This window comes from Microtus oregoni, unplaced genomic scaffold (genome assembly GCF_018167655.1).
Source record: "Microtus oregoni isolate MIOR12 unplaced genomic scaffold, Mior012 000003F_ref0000135, whole genome shotgun sequence".
Taxonomy (NCBI): Eukaryota; Metazoa; Chordata; class Mammalia; order Rodentia; family Cricetidae; genus Microtus; species Microtus oregoni.
In genome coordinates this window covers 51577481-51590641 of record NW_024543062.1, presented here as the reverse complement: position 1 = coordinate 51590641, position 13161 = coordinate 51577481, and the positions used below count along the sequence as shown (strand labels likewise).

General features: G+C 48.5%; 1 protein-coding gene across 2 annotated transcripts in view; it reads right to left on the bottom strand.

The window, feature by feature from the left end:
- Ccdc93 (coiled-coil domain containing 93) overlaps positions 1-9137 on the bottom strand; it is an 82617-nt gene extending 73480 nt beyond the window's left edge. For both annotated transcript variants that reach the window (XM_041648114.1, XM_041648115.1), the window contains exons 1-3: positions 8982-9137; positions 6132-6245; positions 3778-3872 (exon numbers count right to left, since the gene is read on the bottom strand). In XM_041648114.1, the coding sequence (XP_041504048.1) occupies positions 3778-3872; positions 6132-6245; positions 8982-9023 (251 nt within the window). In that variant the 5' untranslated portion in view covers positions 9024-9137. The remainder of the gene's footprint in view (positions 1-3777; positions 3873-6131; positions 6246-8981) is intronic.
- Positions 9138-13161: the final 4024 nt, after the last annotated feature.

Here is a 13161-nt window from a genome sequence, read left to right as displayed (position 1 = left end):
TCACGAAACTGGGTCTTCTCACCCTTTACTGCCTCCCCCCTCCTTCCTTTCTTCCTTCCTTCCTTCCTTCCTTCCGTCCTTCCTTCCTTCCTTCCTTCCTTCTTTTGGCAAGGTCTAATGCAGCCCAGGCTGGCCTCAGACTTGCTAAGTAGACAAGGATGATCCTCTGTCTCCACCTCGGTGCTGGTGCTGGTGTTACAGGCGTGTGCCACCATGCCCTATGACATGTGGTGCTGGGGATAATCCACCCAGACTCTACGCTCAGCCAATGGAGACAAGCAGCTCCACTGGTTCAGGTTCCTGGGTCAGAGTTGGTCTTTATGATCAGCAAAGCATCGTGCTGTTCTTTAGTGCCATCTTCTTCAACCGGAGGGGTGCTCCCTCTAGTGGGCCAGAGCTATAGCTTTTATCTATACAATGAACCTTAAAATTCAGCGTCAAATCCAGAGGCTGAGACTTCAACAACACACAGCCAGACTTATGCCTTTGGAAAGGGTTCTCCCTGGCCACTCCTCATAGCCAGCTTAATCAGGCAATTCATAAACGCCCGGAGGGAAGGATATAGCAAGTCATTGTGGGTTTTATGAGTCTCTTAAAACTGCCTCCCAGAAACTACAGCCAAGTCCAGACAGTCCCAGCGACAAGTGGAAGTGGCTGCCAGCACTAACCCTGATGGCAGGAGAGACAGGGAAGGAAGCACAAAGGGTGGGGACGAAGGGCAGGGGAAGGAAGGAAGGAAGGAAGGAAGGAAGGAAGGAAGATGTCTTAGAGAGCATCACCAGCCACCCTCTGCTTTGCCAGGGGAACTCGGGCTTCCCGAAAAACTCAGGAGAAGGGGTGTCCTGGTGAGCTTGTCAACCTGACACAGCCTGGATCATCTGAGTGGAGAGCCTCAACTGAGGTACTGCCCAGATCAGACTGGTTTGTGTGTAAGCCTGGGGTTGTCTAGTTAGCTGCTATAGGAGTGCACAGTCCACAGTGGGCAGCACCATCCCTACGCAGGTTGCTCTGGGGTGTACAAGAAAGTTAGCTAAGCATGAGCCTGGAAGTGAGTGAGCCGGCAAGATTCTGCCATGGATACTACTCCCGTTCCTGCTCGAGATGCTGCCCTGACTTCTTCAAAGATGGACTGTGACTTGTACTCCAAATAATCTCTTTCCTCTCCTAAGCTGCTTTTGATCATGGTGTCTATCACAGCAACTGAGCAAAATTAATAAAACAAAGGACAAGTATAGGTCACCAGGCAAGCTTCCTAGCTTAAGATTTTAGCATGACCACTGCCATTACAGATTACAAATCTGACTTTAAGGGTATTTTCTTTTTAGACAGGATCTTGTCATAGCCCAAAATAGCCTCAAAATTGTAATCCTCCTGCCTCAGCTTCCTGAATGCCTGGATTATAGATGTGTACCACACACCCAGCCATAGACACACTATTTCCTCCTCCACCATAGTCGACTTGCCCTGGATCTAAACCCCAGCCCTATCACCATCTCTGGGACTTCTGGCTAGTCACCAGCTTGGGTTGACAGACCCACAACAAAACAACTGGGTGAGGAACAACCCAGGGAGAAACAACTGGGACGGAAGATGACTCAGAGGGTAAAAACATTCGTGGCAAACCTGACAACCTGAGATCAGTCTCCAGGACCCACATGGTGGAAGGAGAGGGCCAACTTTCACATGTGTCCAATTCCACATGCAAACCACAGAACACACACACACGCACACAGAGTAAAACACTTCAAACGTGGGAGAGGAAATAATCCTCATCTCACCGACCAAAGGCAGGACAAATGGCAAATTGCATGCACAGCGCTGGGAAGAGGTTCCCTTCACCTAGAACCCTGTCCCCTCAAGCCTCAGTCCCACAGCAGCCCATGCTCATGGCACTCAAACCTGCACACACTTCCCACCTTGCTCTTCCCCACCCTCTCCCCAGCTGGAACAGCTCAGAGTGCTCCCACCGTGCTCCTCCCTACACTCTCCCCTAGTTGGGACAGCTCAGAATGCTCCCACTGTGCTCCTCCCCACACGCTCCCCAGCTGCAACTGCTCTCAGTGTTCCCACCGTGCTCCTCCCCACACTCTCCCCAGCTGGAACTGCTTGCAGTGTTCCCACCATGCTCCTCCCCACAAGCTCCCCACCTGCAACTGTTCACAGTGTTCCCACTGCGCTCCTTCCCACACTCTCCCCCAGTTGGAGCTGTTCCCAGTGCTTATGCAGCTTCCATATAATTTTACTCCTCCAAGATTGACTTTTTACTTTTTAATTATGTATGTGCATACCCAGAAAAAGGCATCGGATTCTCTGAAGCTAGAATTAGGCTGTGCTGGCTAGTTTTATGTCACCTTGACACAAGCTAGTGTAATTTGGAAGAGGGACCACCAGCTGAGAAAATACAGCCACAAAAATGACCTGTGGGTAAGTCGGTGGTGCATTTTCTTTAATTAGATATTGATGTGGGGTGGGGGGCAGCCCACTGTGTATGGTGCCACCCAGGCTGGTGGTTCTGGGCTGTGTAAGAAAGCAGGCTGAGCAAGCCTTGGCGAGCAAGCCAGTAAGTAGCACCTCTCTACTTCCTGCCTCCAGGTCCCTGCCTTGGCTTCCTTCTAAGACAGACTGTGATGTGAAACTGTGAGTGAAATTATCCCTTTCATCACTAAGGTGCAACACAGAGAGCTGTGAGCTGCCCAGCCTTATGCTGAGCACAGAACTCTGACCCCTGCAAGAGCATGTGCATTCTCAACCATGAAGCCATTTCTTCAGCCCCGCAGTTTATCCTTATGTAGTCTGAGCCATACTGAGAATAAGCTTTGCTAAGGCAGGGCACGTCTCCTGAGTGTTCCCAAAGAGCCAACAATGTCTGACCCGCAGTATTCATACGGTCTTGATGAATGTTTATTGAAAGGATTAACAGAGACTCTTTCAGCTTTCTCCTTTACACTGGCAAGATGGCTCAGTGGGTTAAGAAACTTGCCACTAGTCCTGACAACCTGAGTTCAATCCCTGGGACCTAAATGATGGAAGGAGAAATTGATTCCCTCCAGCTGTCTTCTGATCTACACACACACACACACACACACACACACACACACACACACTTTTAAGTGCCATTAGGTAAAGAAAATTGTATTTTCTCTTTCTTCTGAGCTCATTCCTGTATTTAGTAATTACCATAAAATGATTATACACTTAAGAACCTACCTGCAGATAAATCATAGAAAATTAACCGTTAGCATAAACATTCTGCCTGCTCTTATCATTTCAAAGGTAATGTTAGGATGGTAGTTGGAGATGGAAGGCCAAACAGAGATGCTAAAATGTCTACTCTAAATACTCAGAAACCAGGAGAAACCACACAACGTTAGTGGGTTAAGAAGAAGCGTGGGCTGGGGAGATGGCTCGGTGAGTAAAGGGAACGTCTTGCAAGCCCAAGGACCTGAGCTGTAATCCTAAAACCATGGGGGAGCCAGGCTTGGGCAAACATCACCGGAATCCCAGCCCTCGAGAGGTGGAGAAATACTGGTCTGGCAACCTAGCCTACTTGGCAAGTTTCAAAAGGTAGACAGTGCTTGAGGAACAAGAGCTCATCCCCAGGCTTGCTCGCGCGCGCACAAACACACACACACACACACACACACACACACACACACGTTAAACACAGCTTTACAGCATGAGGAATGAAAAGGATGAGGATATAAACATGTAAGCACTGTCTCCACCATAAAGCCCCTCCCCCCTCAGACCCTTCTTTGGCAAACCCTGGGAACTTACATTTTTTGCCCGATGGTAGAGTTCTCCTGAAAGAGCAGATCCACGTCCACGTCGAAGTTGCAGGTGCTGATGCACCACGTCATCCCTCCCACTACCTGCAAGAAGGGAGAGTGCTGCTTCTCACGGACCCTACACACTTGAGTACACAGAGCTACAACTGTCTGGTGTAGATGCATGTGTGTTCATGTGTGTGCACTCGCACGTGGAGGCCAGATACCAAACTCTGGTATTGATCCTCAGATGCGGTAGACCTTGTTTATTGAGACAGAGTCTCTCATGGGCCTGGACCTTGCCGATTTGATTATGCAGGCTGGCCCCTGAGCCCCGCAGATTTTCCTGTCTCCATGTCCCCAGTGCTGGGATGACAAGTGCCCACCACAGCACCCAGATTTGTACACGGATTCTGGGGCTTGAACTTGGGTCGTCACGCATATATAACACTTTACTGACATCTGTCTCCGCAGTCCTCCCAATGATATATCTTTAGAGGGAATGTGTCTTCCTTAGCCACCACTCACCAGCCAGCACTGCTCGAAGTCCCCCTGCAGTGGTGGCAACGGCCATGCCTACACTGTGACACTGCTGCAGCAGCTCCTGGCCCTGTGTGGTTACTGAGCACCAAAGTGCTGCCGTGGCACTGAGAAGCTGACTGTGACCATGAAAAGGTCTCGTTGCTCATCGATCCTCTTCCAAGGGAAGGGTCAGACACTAAGTGTTCAGAGATTTCTTTTGTATGTGTGTTTGTGATAGGTGTGTGCGTGCACGAGTGTTCACCTTTTGTGGGCCAGGGAGACATCAGGTGTCCTCTTTTGTTCTATGCCTGAAGTTTTTGAGACAGGCTTTCTTGCTGGACTGGGAGCTCACCACAGCCTCTATCTCCCCAGCGCTGGGAGCACAACTGCCCACCACCATGGCTAGCTTTTCACATGTGTTCCGGAGACTGAACTCAGACCCTCATGCCTGCACACCTATGAGAGATTTAGTAACCCAGCTTCCGAGTGCCAGATTGAGAGGCATTATGAGTTTGACCAACCGGCCACGTGGGCAGCAAAGCTGACATTCTCTGGCTCCTTATTTAAAAGCTGAGATGTACAATCAAATGCACATTTCCAGGTCCCGAGCCCAGACCTGCCTAAGCAGAAGGTTGATGAAGAAGGCCTGGACATGCTTCTTACCAGCATCCCTCGCGGGTTCTGGTACAAACGGGAGGAGGGCAACACTCCAGAGCATGGAGCTCAAGCTTCAAAGGTTTCCCTGGCCTTCCTTGCCATTGGTCCCAGACGCTTGAGAAGCACAGTCTATTCGGTATCATATAATTTAGTCCCTGCCTGATGGTTCACTTGTCATTCTTCTCTGTAACAGGGGACATCTCTGGGCAAAGGGCTACTGTTTATCTCTGTGTCCTCAATACCCCTTCCTCTGTCCTATGCACGGTAACTGTTCACAGCTCTCTTAATTTAAAAGATGCCATCCCGGGGCTGGAGAGATGGCTCAGTGTTAAGAGTGCCTGCTACCCCTGCAGAGAACTTGAGTTTGGTTCCCAACACCCATACTGTAACTCCAGCCCCAAGATATCCAATGCCCTCCGTCAGCCTCATGGGCACCTGTACACACACACACAATTACACATTTAATTAAAAATCTTAAGATCCCATCCCATGGTGAAGCTCCCACCTCTAAACATAGCAGCTGCCATCTACAGAATATCCGCCACTGTCTCTAAGTATGTGGTTCAGTATACCTATGAACTCAGCCTATTTTCATATATGCTTTATTGTTCTATCCGAACTGTATGCACCTTAAAAGAGAAACAATTTCGTGTGTGAGTACTGCTCATGTGTATGCATGTGTACATATACATACATGCATACATGTAGAGGCCACAGGCCACTAGTTGACACAGGGTCTCTCACTGTCCTAAAACTTATCAATTTGGCTAGGTTGGCCAGTCTGGGAGTGCCAGGGGTTTGCCTGTCTCCACTTTCCCAATACTGGAATTATAAGCATGCCACCATGCCTGGGTTCTAGGGATCCAAGTCAGGTCCCCATGCTTTCCTAGTAAGCATTTTACTGACTGACTGAGCCATCTCCCCATCTCCCCAGCCTGAGGAAATAGTTCTTTTGCTTATTCACATTTCCTAAAAACACAGTGTACAGAAAAAGAATCCAATTGTATCTACTGACTTATAGTTCTCTTTGAATAGAAAGTCCGAGGACATCCATGACGAATCTGGCTTGGAAGGAATGGTACAGAGAAAGTAAAAACACAACCACTTCATCCCCCACTACCCTTACACTAACCATGCTATAGAAGAATAGCGAATAGCCTAGTGGTTAGCAAGGCTTTCTCTTACCTTGTCGAAAGGAGACAAGCCTTTAATTCTTGCTCTGAAATACCCAGCTGCAACCAAGAGCTCCAGAATTTCAGTCAACTTGACATTTTGTTCTTCATCTTCTCTCGTTTCCACCTGAAAACGGATGTGTATAACTGATAAAGGCCATCTTGATAGAATGGAAATGAAATACATCCTTCTGGTGCCATGCTCACATTGCCAAGAGTCTACTGACTTCAGCTGAATCACTGCGCTATTTTCCCAAAACTCCTAAGATGGCTCAGTGGACAGAGCACTTATCGCATCGGCATGAGGACCAGAGTTCAGATCCTCAGAAGCCATGGAAAGCTGGGCAGGCATGATGACCACCTGTGGTCCCACACTTGGAAGGCAAAGACCACAAACTAGCTCTCAGTAGCTAGACTAGCCCAACTGGTAAGCTCTGGGTTCAACTGAGAGGTCTTGCCTCAGTGAACCAGGCGGAGACGGACTGAGGAAGAAACCTGTTGTCAGATGTCAACCTCAGGCCTCCACATGCACTTGCGTATCCAAACACACACACGTACTCACACACATGGGAACATCCATCCATACATGCATAAACATGTGGAGACACCACACACGCATAAATAAAATAGGAATCCTTCAAGCCATCGTGTGCCTTGAAGATACTGCCAAGAAGAGCCCACTGCATCCTGGAAGGACCACCTCCCACCTCAACTCACGTTCACAGCATTCCCGTAGGCTACTATGCAAGTGTATGGCTGAGGCCTCCCGTCCACTCACCCTAGAATGAAGAACTATACTTTTACAAGAGATCCAGGGAGACAAGTTTTGGCACAAGACACCGAGGGGGATGTTTGATTCCAAACTCACTTTACCCATCTGCACTGCAGCAAAATGGGAAGGGGCCAAGGGCTGATGCACAGAGAACAAAAACCAGCATTTCTCAAAGCCATAAAAAGAAACCCACACTGGTTAATATGTCCAGTTACTAAACCCAGAATACTAAGGGTCAGAGAGAGATAGTTCAGTGGTTGAGTGAAGAGATCATTCTTCTAGAGGACCCAAGTTCAGTTCCCCTAGCCCACACCAGTCAGCTCATAAACACCTGAATTCATCTCCAGGGTATCTGATACCTTTCTCTGGACTTCATAAGGACCCAAAATCACTCACACATAAAGACACACAGACATATACATAAGTAAAAATAAATAAGTCTGTAATCAGGACACCGATGAAGAAGAATCACCATGAGCCCTTAAGCCAGGCCAAATACTCTCTCGAATAAACTTCTAGCTCCCAGAAGCTAGAAGGGTTTAGCTATCTTTCTTTCTTTAATAGAGACACAAAAGGGCTTAAAAACTGAATGGCATGAACTAACTGGATTAGTGAGAGCCAGGTGACAAGAATGCTGTTTTGTCTTTCAAGACAGGGTCTGAGGTACCTGAGATTGGCCTTGAACTTGCCCTGCAGTTAAGGCCAATGACCTTGAATTTCTCATTCTTCTGCTTCCTCAGTCCTGAGATCGTGGGCGTGCACCACCACCCAATTTTTGTTGTGCTGGGGACAGAACCCAGGGCTCAAGCATGCTAAGCAAGCACACACACACACACACACACACAGAGAGAGAGAGAGAGAGAGAGAGAGAGAGAGAGAGAGATATTAAGTAGCAAAGAAAAGTTGAAGAATTACAGTGCAAACCCCACTTCGCACAATCCCGGTAAAATCAGAACAACACATACATGGAATTTTATCCAGTGCAGGGGCTGTGAGAACTGATGACCACGCCAGCCCTTCTGCTACTATATACTCACCTGAGCACAGAACACTGCGACTGTGTAAAGAGTAGGATGAACAAGTAACAGACGGATTTGTGAGGCGCGCAGGGAGGCACAATCGGTACAGGAGAATACCAAAGGGTACTAGGCACAGTGTCAAAGAACCAGGCGCATCTCTGCCAAAGCCAACCTTAGAAAGGGGTCCAGGCGCAGCAGAGGTGTTCCCTATTTCTCTCTGGAAACTGGGACTCTTCACTGAGTAAAGCAACTGGAAGAATAACTGGAAATCCGGTAGCCAAGCTCTAACGGTGGCCCAAAGAGGATAGCTGAGTTTTTATTTCCGTGCAAGTATAGAAATCCTATCCCTAGGATGGAACGAGTACTGACCAAGTACTGGAGTACAACCGCACCGCACGTGAAAAGGTGGCCCCTCTTTAGTACAAGCAGCAATCCTCCTGTCCAGGCACAGGGCACCACAAGAGAGGGTGTCCTCAACTCTGGCCACCACCCCGATGTGCGCAAGTCTCCCAAACTTCCTCCGTCCTCCCGGGCCCGGACAGCGGGGGCTCTACAAGCTGAGAGGGGGCATTCCTTCCCGACAAAAGGGATTGAGAGGCTGGTCACCTAGACCCCCGCAGAGAGAGACGTGTGGTCCCAAGGTCACCGCCCTTGGACACCAGGGGCCAGGACAGTCCCACTGAACGTCTGTCTCGTGACTGCTGAGACTCCTGAGCGCAGCAGTCTTGGCCTCGGGAAGCCAGTCTCGCAACGTGAGGGGCTTCTAGACAGCCCGAGACAGGACTCCCGGAGACCTCGTGATGTGTGAGGCTGCATCTGGGTAGGGATCTGGATGTTCCCCGTCCCTAGAGGACCCAGGAATCTTTAAGTTTGCACCCAGCAACACGCTGCACCCTTGCACGCCGGGGACCAGTCAGTTGTCCCTCCAGGGTATCTAGGGCCCGCCTTGGGGCAGACACCCTGAACAACGGCGTAGCGTCCCCGCCGCCTCCCAAGCCGGTCCCTGCCCGCCGCCCCGGGCTCGGCCCTCTCTCCCCAGCAACCCCAGGGTGTCAGGGACAGAGGTCCTCACCTCGGGGAGCCCCTGGCCCTCCGGCCCTTTGGGTAGCCCCATGATCCGGATGCGCTGATGTGGATTGGGAGGGAGCGGGTCCTACAACCGAACTGTGATCCGGGTGGGGTGCAAAGCGGAAACTTCCTTCACAGGAGCTGACACTACCACAGCCGGTCGGAGAACCGTGGCCCCGCTGAGCATGCGCACTAGGGCGGAAGCGCTGTACCACTGCGCCTGCGCAAGGGCAGAAGCGGCTGAGCGGGGCGGGACCCTAAGTAACCGATCCTCCCTTTAGGGGTGGTACTGAGCTGAAGATTACGCCCGGACTACTTTTTCTTTCTTTCTTTTTATTTATTTATTTTAAAATATTTTCCCTTAAAAATATTTTCTTTCTAAGTTTTTTTTAGTTTTTTTCTTTCCTTCTTTCATTTTCTTGACACAGTGCCTTAGTCAGCCTGGCTTAGCATTTGCTGCATAGCTAAGGAGGACCTTGGATTTATGATCCTCCTGCTTCCACACCCCACATAATGAGATTATAGGTATATGTCACCATGCCCAACTCTATTTTTTTTAAATCAGTTTACAAAGCAGCAGATTTCCTTATGGCAATTTCGTAATCCTTAATTTTACTTGAACACCCATGTTGTTTTCTCATTGCCCCATCCTTCCCTTCTTACAGTCTTACTCCTCCAGTATCCCTCCTTTCAGCTGTCATACCACCTGCGTTCTGTGACCGTTCCCACCGGCTCCCTCAAAGCCTCTTTTGTCCTCTCAAGGACTCTTCTAGTTTCTTGGCCTCCGAGGGGCTTCTTAAAAGGTATTCCCCCCTATGTCTTGAGGATTTCTCCCATCCCTGCTCCTCCCCTTTTCTCCCCTCTCTTCCCTCTCCCCTCCCTTCACTTTCCTTTCCTGCAAGATCTCTCTTCAAGCCTAGCTTTGGAAGCTCTGAGCTCCACAGTCAATCCCCGCCCAGATGCACTTGGGCGTTCTTTATGTAGCTAAGGCCCAGTTCCAGGCATCTTTAAAAAGCTCTTGTGCAAGTTATCAATACATGGGCGCAGGGACAGAAACCCCTAAAAGAGATTATTTAGGTCTGTTGCCTCTGCATTTTATTTCCAGGAAACTTGGGGTGAGTTAATAATCCCCACGCCATCCCATCCTGATGTTTGGAGTCTTGCTGGGAGAAGTCCTTTGCAGAATGCAGAGTCCTGCACTCATGTAAGATGGACTGCTACATCACTTTTATAACGTACCCTTTGTCTGTCCAAGAGGGTGGCAGCTGCACGAAGAGTTGTCTCTTTTCTCTCCAGCTCCGTAACGGCTTCTCGGCTTATTTTCTTTTTTTTTAAGAGATAGAGGCAGAAGTGCCATGAACTCCTTTGCTGTAGATCTGTACTGAAGCAGGGCTGGGAGGGGGAGAGGACTGTAAAAACGTGTGCTTGCAATTAAAGCGGTTTTGTGTTCGCTTCCCCTCTTCCTCTTTATACCTCTGATACTTCAACTTTTAAGGTTTATTTATTTTATTTTAGGTGTATGGAGTCTTGCCTCCCTGTATGCCAGTACACCTTGTGCATGATTGGAACGCGCAGAAGTCCAGGGGTATGAGATCCCCTGGAACGTGAGTTTACAGAGAGTTGTGAGCTACCCTGCGGCCACTGGGAATCAAACCTGGGTCCTCTGCTAGAGCAGTAAGAGCTCTTAACCTCTGAGCCATCTCTCCAGTTTCTGTGAAGGCTATGCTTGGTGGTCAACTTGACCACATCCGGAATGAACTACAATCCAGAATGGAGAGCACACCTGTGCGAGACCTTTTGCTTGGTGTGAAGTGTGTGAATCCACTTCTAGTCCAGACCTTTGAGGCAGGATGCCTTTGATCTGAATCTGAAGGTGGGAAGATGTGCCCTTAATATGGGCCATACCTTCTGCTGGAAGGACACAGAAGAAGGAAGCTTTTGCTCTTTGCCTGTTTGCCCTTGCCTTGCTAGCGCACCCATCCCTACACTGACATTAGAGCTTACTTCAGGATTCCAGCATATTCTAAAGACCAGCCACACATCCAGCCTTGTGAACTGAGCAACTACTGGATTCTTGAACTTTTGGTCCATAGCCAGCCATTGTTGGATTAGCTGGACTGCAGCCCGTAAGTCATTCAGAGATTCATTCTATATGTTGCTACCACAGAGAATCTGACTAATACAGCTCCTATCCCTGAAGTCTTAAGAATTGATACTAAGTAAATGTTTGTCCTTGGAGAACTTTGCACTTTGTGCTTTTGGGGTTTATCCAAACCGAACAGTGGCTTCTCTGGGCCCAGGGCACACAAGTGGTAGGAAGAGCCTTGAGAACGTCATGCACGGCCTGGAGACAGAGCCCAGTCTGTAAAGGGATTGCTTTTCGAGAATGAAGGTCTGAGAACAATCCCCAGAATCTCTGGGGAAATTCCAGAAGTGGTGGCATGCTTATATTCCCCTGCTGAGGAGGCAAAGACAGGCGGATGCCTGGAGCTTACTAACCACCATCTTGGCCTTAACAGTGAACTCCAGAAAACTGTGAAGCCAAAACGAGGAGGATGTTTCCAATAACAGGAGAAATCTGAACAAAGTCAAGTGTTAAGAAGAGAACACCCTGGGTTGCAGATCTTGCTCTCACACGTGAAAACTCATTTGTAAAGTGACCACTCATAATTCTCAAAAGATCTTAACTTTATAACCTTAAAACTGTCCTTCGCTGACATGACATGCATTTAGACAGAACTGTAGCCACACAGGGTCAAATATGGACTGCTGACGCTGGACAGGGGAACTTAGACACCCGGTTATAAAGCAGCCCAGGTCATAGGCCTCAAGAACAGGACACAGGGATACCATGACACAGTACCCTGTTGTAAATGCCTTCACGATGTTTTAAGTAAAAGATAAAATGTCTATGTGTCTATGTATGGGTTTGTGCAAGTGAGTGCAGGAGCTCTTGGAAGCCAGCAGAGGGCATCAAAACCGTTGGAGCTAGAGTTACTGGTTGCGCTGTACTAACTCCTGACAGCCTCTCTCCAGCCACCCGCCCTTTGCAGTGTTAAAAATAAACACGAGCAGCTAACTTTATTATTTAACTATTCCTGTAGAATGATTGCAACACAGCTGGCTCAGCAGTGTTCATTCTCTCGGTCTGTCTCTCCGTCTCTACCTGTCTCTCCCATCAGCAAAGCATGATAGCAGTCACGGAGCTCTGAGCAGAACACACTTCAGAGGGGAAAAGATTTATGAAGACTGTCAGTTAAATACAACATTCACCTCCTGTGACACCAGCTACCTCCCAACATTTCCTAGTAGGATATTTGAAGATTATGATCACCCCTTTCCTATCCTGAAGATATATCTATCTATATCGATGTCTATATTTATATCTATATCTATATATCCAGGATTCTCCTTGTTGGTTATAGCAAGAGCCCAGGAGGATTGAGTGAAGTCTGAAAAAAAAAGAATGATGAAGATAGTATAGAAATCTTTGCCCAGAAACACACACACACACACACACACACACACACACACACACACACACACACAGATACAAGCGGGGAAAATATATGTTCGGTCGCATGTGCACATGTGTTGAGATCAGAGATCATTAACCTTAGGTGTCTTTCCCTGGGCCCTTTTCCCGTTGCCCTTTCTTTCTTTGGCCCAGAGCTCATGTGGCTGGGCTGGCTAACCAGAGTCTGCAGGAACTATTGTCTTCATTTCCCCAGTGCTGGGGTTATAAGCATGTGTCACCATGCCCAACTTTTAAAATTTATTTTATTGTCATTTATGTGTGTTGGTTAGCTTTTTCTTTTCCTTTTCTTTCCTTCCTTCCTCCCCCTTTTTTTCTTTCTTTCATTTTTTAGTCATGTTGACACAAGTTCAAGTATCTTGGAAGAGAGAACCTCAGTTGAAAAAAAGGACTTCCCCTGGATTGGTCTGTAGGCAAGTCTATGGGGGCATTTGTTAATTGATAATTGATGTGGAAGGGCCCAGCCTACTGTGGGTAGTGCCACCCCTAGGCCTGTAGTTCTGGGAAAGAATAAGAAATCCACCTCTCTGTAGCGCACTGCGCCACAGTCTGTGCTCTATGCGGTACAATGCAGTTTGCAAACTTCGGGCAAGGGGCTGGAGGTTGAAATACACAAACTCACATAGAGACAGACAGACACACGGAAGTC